This window comes from Carya illinoinensis, chromosome 6 (assembly GCF_018687715.1).
Source record: "Carya illinoinensis cultivar Pawnee chromosome 6, C.illinoinensisPawnee_v1, whole genome shotgun sequence".
NCBI classification, from domain to species: Eukaryota; Viridiplantae; Streptophyta; class Magnoliopsida; order Fagales; family Juglandaceae; genus Carya; species Carya illinoinensis.
The window spans coordinates 30,020,625-30,031,052 of record NC_056757.1 but is presented as its reverse complement, the minus strand read 5'-3'; the positions used below and the strand labels follow the sequence as shown (position 1 = coordinate 30,031,052).

General features: G+C 34.2%; 1 protein-coding gene across 1 annotated transcript; it reads left to right on the top strand.

Moving 5' to 3' along the window:
* Positions 1–6,704: 6,704 nt before the first annotated feature.
* LOC122312997 (protein LAZY 1-like) lies at positions 6,705–10,068 on the top strand. Its single transcript, XM_043127686.1, has 5 exons — positions 6,705–6,985; positions 7,106–7,172; positions 7,470–8,272; positions 8,501–8,801; positions 9,663–10,068. Exons 1-5 carry the CDS (start codon positions 6,980–6,982, stop codon positions 9,680–9,682), a joined length of 1,197 nt encoding a protein of 398 aa, XP_042983620.1. The 5' UTR covers positions 6,705–6,979; the 3' UTR covers positions 9,683–10,068.
* Positions 10,069–10,428: the final 360 nt, after the last annotated feature.

Below are 10,428 nucleotides of genomic sequence, written 5' to 3'. Positions count from 1 at the left end.
TCATTTTTAGATTTGTGGTTTTTTTTTTTCAATTTTAACTTTATTGTTTTAATTTTTCTTTTCTTTTTCAGCATTTTTTTTTGTGAGTTCTAGATTTTTCGACGATTTATATTTTTTTTTATTAATATATGCGGCATCCATGCATATAACGTGTCAAATATTCATTTTTAGATGATTTTTCCCCCGTTTTCAAAGTGGGCTAGCGCCACATTAATGCCCTTTATCATAAAAAAAAAAAATACAATGATTCATTAAGATACAAATGCATCCATGTTTTTATTGTCATGAGTGTGAGTTCAATATTTCAATCCCTCTCGTCCTCGGCCTCCAGTTTTCTTAAATAAATAAATAAAAATTGCAGAGATAGCATCGGCAACTACCAGTCTGGTCAAGCATGGTTTGTCTATTAATGTGCATGTGACCGCTTTCATGACCATACAATTGTGTGGTGTCAAAGCTCCTACTGCTCCCTATGGCTCTGAACGAAAACTTGGATTCTTCTCCCTCCAACCAACCTAGACAGAGTCGAGAATATATCAGCCATATATTAAACTAATTCAGTAATTCATTCAGATCAGCTAGGGCTACGGCATTTATACGAAAACAGCACCATATAATATTTTGTGTCTCCTGGAGAAATATATATATATACACACACACACAAAGAGATATATTAATATAAATATGTAAAAGGGTTGAGTTGGGAAGAACATGCAGCAAAAGTATGTATGAACTCTTTGTGTCTCCTGGAGACTCGGCGCCTCTCATGTTTGTGGCAGGAAACTGTCACTTAACTTCGTATTTTAGCTTAATGTTTGCTTTCCCTGAAAGGATGGCCCAGGCATTGACTTGGAGCCCACGCGTTTAGCACGATCATTATAATTGTTTGCATGGAAGCTGGCAAAGACGGGCAAACAAATGGTGTGCTCGTTGTCAGTGGAGGTGTAGCGTTTTTGTTTTTTTATCTGATCTTTCTTTTTAATGTCAAATTATTGTCAAGTCATGTACATCTGATCATTTCCAGAGCATTTGCCGATCTGAATGTTGTCGACTATGACCGTGCATGGTAATTATATATAGTACTCCCACCTGAACCGAACGGCTGAACTCAACCCTATTTCTGTAATTGTTTGATCAGTTCTAACCATTGTGGTAAAGCAGCTTTTCCAGAGATTGCTGGCCGGCAAGAAAAGATGTAAACTTTGTTTTACCTTTCAGATTTATCATAAAGTTACGGGGTTTCATTAAAGTATAAGCACTATTGATCAATGACAAACTTATAATAAGATGCGATCAGTGATGGGTCTTAGGATTAACTAGAATAATGATTAACTGTCTGACAATTATTGCTTATAAGGGAAAGCACCATGTCACGACTTCAAATCAGGAAGACGACAACATATAGGCCGGCTAGATTTAAATAATTTAATATCACATAAGAAATAGTATTGACTAATTTCAATACTGGAGTTGTCAAAAAAGAAAAAGCTATGTACCATCGTATGTGTGCCAATTTATTAATTGTATGTTTGGAATTGTGGTGAGAAATATAGTTTATATATTTAGAATTTATAGTTTATAATTTTAGTAACAAGTTCTACTATTAAAAAGTTATTTACTATTTAGTAATTATATATTTAAAATATTTTTAAACATGTTATATTTGTTTGGAAACAAATTAAAAAAAATGATTTCTGATGTAGAAATTACGATTATTTGAAATTTTAAAGATTATGATCATATATTTGAAAGTTTAAAAGTTGTAATTATTTAAAAATTGTATAGATATTTTTGTCTATTAACAGTCTTTTTAAAATTTGAATTAAGTTTCACATTATCTAGAAAAGTACGCCTATCATTTTGATACTTTTTCTCAAACGTAATTTTTAACTTATTTAAAATTAAAAATGTTTTAATAGATAACACTCAAATAACTTAATTTTTTCATTAAAGAACTTTTAAGACTATTTAATTACTTTTAAAGACTCCTATCACAACCCCAAATAGGCCGCCTACGTAAGAAATCACTTGGCTCGACTCGCCCATGTGACCTGCCCGCCTCGACCCGAAGAGGACAGTTTTAGCTATTGCTAGGGTTTGATCCGTACAACCTAGTGACTCATCTTTTATAACTTCAGGACACATTTTATTCTGCAGATGAAACCCTAGCCCCCCTCCCAGAGTCCCCACTTCTCTTCATCACGACTCCATCACCATCGCCTATGTTCCCCTTCGTTCGTTTGTCGTCTAGATGGAAAACAACTCATTTGCCTACCAACATTGAATAATCTTACCAGTCTTTGGGAGCTCAAGGTAAGAGCCTGTTTGAAGTTGGAGTGGCTTCAACATGATAAAGCACCTAGATTTGCAAAAGGATATTCAAGAATTTCACTTGTCGAAAATGAAGCACCTGTTGGAGGAGCTAAATTGGAGCAAAACATTTCCCAACGAAAGATGCCTTCCAAATCGGTTAAAGGTATGAAGTTTTTCCAAGATTTGAAGGAAAACTTTGGGGTTAGGTGAATTTATCCTCATCAAACTACTCATGAAAAATCTAGGACTCCAATTGTTTGAATAAGTGCCTCAAAATTAAAAAGAAAAAAAAATGATACCAAAGCCACTAAGAGTAAAAAAAAATCTGGCTTTTCCTTTCTTTTTATGCTTTCACAGTTGTCTTGTGGCATCCCAGATTGTGAAAAAACAAAAAAGGGTCCCCGATTGCCTTTCTTGAACTTGCGCACAAGTTGCTCCTGTCTTGAGCTTTTGCCTCTCTAGTACGATTTCTTCTTTGTTTACTTTCTTCTACACTACTCTTTATTACGAGAGAGAGAGAGAGAGAGAGAGAGAGAGAGCTGTAGCTCCCTATCTTTCGGTGAATGTAATTGTATATTTGTATTTGAATCTAATTATTAAAAGGGAAAAAAAAGGGTTGACCCGATCAAGAATGTTCGGGTCAGGTTGATTGAGTCTCCCACACTCAAAAGCACGGCTCAAATCTTGAACAGGTTGCTCGGATTGCACGTATTATTAAGTGGACTGACATAGATATCATGTTTAAAACGTGATTGAATGTTACGTTCCTAATTATTGACAATTAACAACGGGAGGTAATTAGCTGTTTTTAATCCAAGTGTTAATTAAGTTCCATTACTATCAAGAATTAGTAAGGAAACATGCAATGAGGGGTAAATAAATTATTTTTGTTTCAACCAGGAACTAGTTGTTTAATTACATGATATTAAAATTAACCGAGTTTGGTTTTTCTTGGACTGATGATCTACAGTGTACGTACATATAACTAGACCAATCGTGATCTGTTATCGATCCCGCTGGTTGGATCACAGTCTATTTGTCTTAGATAAGTACTTTTCAGGAGTTAATTTGATCTAATTGGACCTAAGCATGAGAAAAGGTACTGTTAAAGAGTGGACGTCGATCGGTGGACAAGATCACGTAGTACTAATTGTTGTCATACTTGGACATGCATTAATTAATATATTCAACACGTACGACTTGATCGATCATGATCGAGACTTTTCTTACGTACGTACTAATGTAATTAAACTCTAAAGCATGACTAGCTAGCTGTCGGGTTATTGATCAGAATATATTATACATATGATTATGTACATAGATCAACTCGATGATCACGTTGATGGAACGTAGTTACTTCTCAAACATGCATTGGGAGCATTCCAGTCTTATCATGCATGCATGCATCGACCGTACATGCAATTATTAGTGTTGAATTCCGTCCTTTGCTTTAAGCATTTTGGCATGCATCCCGTAACCATATATGGAGATTAACAGTAATTAGAAAGAAGCTGGAAGAGAAAGGTTGAAATATTGATCCAGATTCAATAAACCATCTTCTTCGATCCGACCATTGTTATTCATTGATCCTTATGATCAGTGAACCTTTATTTGTGTATTAAAACCCTAAGAAATGAAATTTAACCCTAATATTGAAGTGATGATCACCAAGCAGCTCATCATGTGACCTGTCTTGAGCTTTATTAAATTCTTCTCATTTTCTGTCAAAATTACCTTGGAAACTACAAACTAATTATTAAGAATTAAGCATTATATATTCAATGGAAGATTGCATAATTCCTGATCTGGAGATCATCTCATGATCCCGGCCACTGGGGTTTTTTTATTAATTAATTTTCAGGCCATATCTATATCTAAGAAACATGGGGCATGCATGCATGAATACATAACATTCCAAAGAGCTGCACCTAATTATTAAAATATATAGCTAGCCAGTGGAACTTTTAGGAGCTAGGATCAGGTTCACATGAGCCTTTAATTATTAGTTGTTAACGTAGCTAGATTTGTGAATGCATGTGTGTACTCTGTTTGAACTCGTGGTAGGAGCAGGTTCACATCCATTTTTCTCCCGATTTGATGCGTAAAATAGAGTTTTTTTTTTTTGTCGCAATCATGCTACTACTTGAGTGGTCTATTTTAAGTGATTTCTAGACTTGCACGGGACTAGTTCGAGTACGTTTCTGCTTCTCATCAAGGATGGCTCTGTCTCCTTTGTCTCTAAGCCCTGAACCCTTTTCTCTTTTAACCTTCACCTTTTTATTAATAAATATGCTCGTGGGGCAATGCGTACTATTTTCAAAGCCAGGAGTCCTGAGGGAAAACAACACTTGCTCTAATGATAAGGATGGCAGCTGGAAATACTATACATAAAATGCTAACAAAAGGCGATCACACACCTATTAACTTTAGACATGCGTCCATATCACCAAAGTAGGTACCCAATAAATAGTACTTGTGTCATACATCTTTCTATTTTTGTAAGAGAGATGATAGAGCTACCACACCAATTCTGTATCGGTTTTTTTTTTTTTTTTTTTTTTAATTTCATGATTAAGGAAATATTTTTTAATGTTTTGTATTTTTTTATTTTTAAAAATTTTTAAAAAGGTTTAAAAAATAATTGAAGTAAAATAAAAAAAGAAAAGAAAAAATAATTTACATTATTCTGTACCCATTTTATACCAAATTTTTAGTGGAAGTATATATGCTCATTTTCTAATCGGCCCTTTATATAATTTCTTATATATAGTTATAACGTTGACACGTACGACATGTTAAATGAAGTATATATTGATCTAATGATGAGACAATCTGAATTCAGCAACTCAAATCTACTGTATTTAAAAAATAATAGATTAAATCTAAGATATATATTATGATTTCCAAGCGTTTTGATTCTCTTTTCCATGACTTGAAGTGTTCATGTTTCAATATCATAACGATTTATATATCATGTGTTACATCATCAATTATCTTTCTTATAAATGATCAAGGGAAGATCACTGAGGACAGGATTCCTAGCTAGCTAGCTAGAATATTGACAAATTTTCATAAATTCAAGAATTAATTCAAAATAATAAATATATATGTATTTTGAAGATAAAGAAAATGTTACTCTTTCCGCTGGTAGTTATCGTTAGCTCGCTGCCGTCGACACTATTTTTTTATTTATTTAATGATTAATTAAGTATTTTTTTTTAATTATGTTGTATTTTTTTTTAAATATTTAAAAAATGTTATATATATATATATATAGATCAAAGTCAACTAGGGGGAGCCGGAGCTCCCAGATGTGGCCGTAGAGCCACCCCAAAGATAAAGCTAGCTAAAACTTAGACACGTACGTAATTTATTAATGCTTGGGAATGGCGATACAAGGCTATATATTAATGCAAGAGACGATTCTATATTGGGACCAATTGGTAATTAATTTGGAAATAGATGCAATCTGTACTTGATCTAGATCTGCTGAAACAAGGTAGAATATCAGATATTCCAGAGATCAGTTGATCAGGAATATCAGAAAGCATCCATTAATTTGCTTATGCAAGATGATCATCAAGAAGATGGTAATTTAACACGTACAAATTCAACACATATATAATAAACTTTCACAAATATTTAGACCTTCGCCAAAGCTGTGATTAATTAAAGGACAATGTTAAAGCACACCGTTGACAATTCTCGCTAGTTACTTTGATGTGTTTTTTTTTTTTACTTGTAATTTTTTAACATCTTTAAATATTTAAAAAAAAAATTCACAACATCATTAAAAAATAGTACTTCTTTAATCACAAAGAAAAAAAAAAATTGCCAGCAGTGATCACAGTTAGGAGCGGTGACACGGGCATTATTCTTTAATCAAATCGGGTCCTCTCAGTCAAAAGCACATCAGTACTGGACCTACCGTGGAAAGCACAGTACTGCCCGCAAGCTTCTAATCCCAAAGGGCGTAAAGATCTGTTTCATTGGCATATTATGTTTGACTTGATATGGGTCCGACTCCTACAAAATATTCTCCACACTCCTCATAATTCAATGGTAAAGACCAAGATGATGATGATCATCATCATTATTTCCCCCCTAAGTGCATGTGCACAACCACAAACATGTTAAATGAGCAAAGTCCTGGTTACGAACCCGAAGGGGCCGAGATCCTGAACTAGGCACTTAAAAGAAAACTAATGTGCTTGTTGCAACTTGAATTATATATATATATATATATATATATCTATATCCAGAGAATTTGACGAGTCATGATGAAAAAAGAATCATGTAAAGGGCCGAAAAGAAGAAGAAGAATAAAATGAAATAATATATTTACAATCAAACTCGCATATGAACTTGATATGTGCATTAATGCTTATAGAGAATCACTAGCTTGGAGGAGGGAGGGGTCAGGACCCTATCTCCATTTGGCCGCTTGTAATTTATTTTTTTGTTGACAAAGCATGACAGACATGAATTTGTAACCATCTATGTGTTTCTGTCTAACCACCACTTTCCTTCCAAGACTTGTTTAACGTGATCTTATAATTCATTAACAAGCATACAGCTATCTATCTATGTAAAGAAGCTGCGCTTCCTCATCCTCTCAAAACTAAAGTAATCAAACCTCAAGTTTTCTGAAGTACTATCCAGAAAGATGAAGGTAAGAGTCTACTCTCTTGTATTAATCCTTACGAGAACATCATGAGTATTCATGTACGTCTGCTTCAAATTTCAATATACTAACAAGTTGTTGATCTTTAATTTGCATGTATTCTTTCAGTTACTAGGTTGGATGCATCGTAAGTTCCGCCAAAACAACGGCGATCCGCTAAAGGATTTGGCCATTGGTAAGATCTCTGCCACTCATTTTTGGGCTAGCATCTTCGTGTAAATTTAAATCACCTAAATGCTGGCCAACAAGGTTGTACGTACAATTCAGTAAAGGGTTAAGGTGATCTTTAGTGTTCCTGCTCATTTAGCTCTTTGTTTTACACAGTTAATCACAAAAACTCAAAGAAGCCTTGCAAGAAAACATGTTTTAAAATCATGATTTGAACCAAACATATAACATCTGACACTCCGACAATATGAAACAGTAGTTCTTCTAAATTTTGTGTCAGTGCCTTGTTATGGTTGTCTTTCAGGGCAGCCGTCGCTCGACGATCCTCAATGCCACCAGAAGCCAAACTATGGCAACAAAATCTTCAAACAACCCCCAAAAGATCACTACCTTCGGAGATCTTTCACTGGTCAAGAGGAAGCAAGAGTAGAAGAAGAAGAATTAGAATACGAAGAAGAATCATCTGCAGCAATATCTGAGCTCTTCCATGGCTTTCTTGCAATTGGTACCCTTGGTACAGACCAAGTCATGAATGAACTGTCCACGCCAAAATTTTCAATCTCTATTGAGAATATAACTGAAAACGAAACAGAAGTGACAGAGAACGATCTGAAGCTCATCAACGATGAGTTGGAAAAGGTGTTGGGAGCTGAAGTTAAGGACGATGGCTGCAATTATTCATCTGGGAGAACCAGCCATGTCAGCGCTGGAAGAAGTAGTCATGGTAGCAGCATAACACTTGGTGGCAAGCAAATGGAAGGCCCAGAGACAAATGGGAATGGAACTACAGTCTGCCCACTCCAAGGATATCTGTTTGGGTCAGCAATTGAATGGTCAGAAACAGCAGCAGCAACAACCACGGTGGCAAAGAAGGAACATAGAACATCTCTTGGTGAGCTGTTTCAGATGAGTAAAACAGCGGAGGAGAATCCTGGAACAAAGTTCGACAGGGAGGATAGGCGAACAGAAAAGGAAGCAGTTAAATCTGCCATGCACCTAATGAAAAAACTGCTGAAGAAAAAAATGCTTCATGCTTCTTCTCGGAGCTCTACAGCAGCTACTGGTGGGCCTCTTGATTCTGCTTCAGCTGAGAAAAAACTGCATAAGGTACATTTACTAAGCAATTGAAAAGTATATCAAGAAGAATTATCCTTATATCGACGTGAATGTTGAAAGATTTCTGTTGCCCATGATGCTTATGCTATATATTTACTTTTTGTTCATCCTGTATGATATGAAAGAGATTTGACTCAAACCACTTTAATCTTATCTTCTCTATTTTTTTGCTCTCTTTCTTCCTGTTCTTTGTTATTCAACATAACATGTGGCTTGTAGATCCTCCAAATGTTCCAAAGGAAAGTTCACCCTGAAAACTCAACAGCAATCCAAAAGCGTACTAAGATCCAAAAGACTGAGACCAAGAAGAAAGTAATGCGCAAGTACGGGGACCGCGACAGTACTACTGGAGATCAGGTGCACGCAAAAGAAGAAATAATGTTGTATCCTAAAACATCCCTTTCAAAGAACAGCATACGGCGCTACAAGAGCCAATCTAACCTGCCGCAGTTCACAATACTCAACAGCTGCAGTGATTCAAATGGGAACAGGGAGCACTGGATCAAAACGGATGCAGATTGTAAGTATTGAGAAATACTCCATTTTTAATTTGTTTTTCCTTCATATATTTGTGCTATTATTATAAAATATTAAAAAACCAGTAATAATTCAATATTAGCTTCTTAAAATATACCACGTACCTACGTAACCATGTGATCATCGATGACCCATTTCTCGCAATTTCTGAACCGGATTGACCAATGAGTAGTAACGATGCTCGTGCGAGTATAATTATTTTTATAAATTTTTATATTATTATATTTTAAATTAAGAATATTTCTATAAAATGATATTACTTATAAATAAATTATTTTATAAAAATGTCTCCCATTTAAATTAAAATTGCGTGAAGAGTTTATGTAAAAGAAGGATAGGTACTGGTCTGACTCAACGACTGCACTAGAATACAAAATCATTTAGTATAAAATATATGAGGCGTGGTTTGGCCGGATAGCAAAAGCTTCTCATCTAATTTATCTCATTTTATTTTAATATTTAAATATCACAAATATAAATTAAATATTTTTTAATTTTTAATTTTTTCATTTATTCATTATCTAATTATTATAATTTTTTCAAACTTATAAAAAAAATACAAAAAACAATTCAACTTTTTTAAATTTTAAAACAAAAATAATATTAAAATTTATATTATAACAATATTTTAATTTTATAATATTTTTATTCAATTTAATCTCATGAATCATCTCAACTCAAACTATTTTATCACTATTCACAAATAATTTCACTACTATTTACAGATCATTTCATTTCATCTCATCTTACGATCCAAACCAAATCTAAGAGAGGTCTGGTTAGGACTATGGTTCTTAGATTTGACACTTGTGCTGATTCAATGTTTTATTTATTTGGATTGTAGACCTGGTGCTGGAGCTCTAAAAGGCAGAAGCAGCATTTGAGTTGGCAATGACATGATGATCGTCTGTTGTAAGATTCTACAGCTTGTTGGTGATAATATTGATGGCTGCTAATAGCATATATACAAGTTATTATGTTATAATTAATGAGCTTGAGTTGAACAAATAAATTAGAGCCGCTAGCAGCTCCTCTTACAAACCTGTCTGTGAGTGGTGATTGTTAAATATTGTAAGGAACATCTGTTTTTTGCAAGAAATATGTAATTCAGGCATTACATATGGAAATATCTGCCTAATGCAGACTAGCTTATATATTTGATCATTATAGCCCATCTTAAATTATTTTATCCACCAGCTTGTAACTCTAATTTGATGCTCGTTAAATTAAATTTTGGGTATTTCAATATATTTATATATATATCGTACTACTAATAGATTTCCATCAACCATTATGTTAACTCTTTCTTTTTAAATAACATATTTAAAGATTGACAGTGTTAACATCATATTTCGTACGCTTTCGGGCTGGGCACTTAGGAGCTCAAGTCTTCAATCTTGAGCTTGCAAACACAAAGAAAAGACCGAGAAGCAGTAGCTGAGGATGCCAAAGTTAGTATATCTTCCAATGAGGTTTAAGTGAGTAGAGAAATTTTAGAGAGTATAAAGTGTCTAGAGTGTAACCCTTTTTTAATACCTGGGGTTTCTCTTTTATTCCTGGTTTCAAGGATTAGGTGATCATGCCTTGTAGCTGGAGGAGGGACATCCTCC

Excerpts from the sequence above, each read along its gene's own strand:
- LOC122312997 (XM_043127686.1), top strand. Across the intron at positions 7,173-7,469 it reads GCTAAAGGATTTGGCCATTG|GGCAGCCGTCGCTCGACGAT; the intron begins GTAAGATCTCTG and ends GTTGTCTTTCAG. Across the intron at positions 8,273-8,500 it reads CTGAGAAAAAACTGCATAAG|ATCCTCCAAATGTTCCAAAG; the intron begins GTACATTTACTA and ends TGTGGCTTGTAG.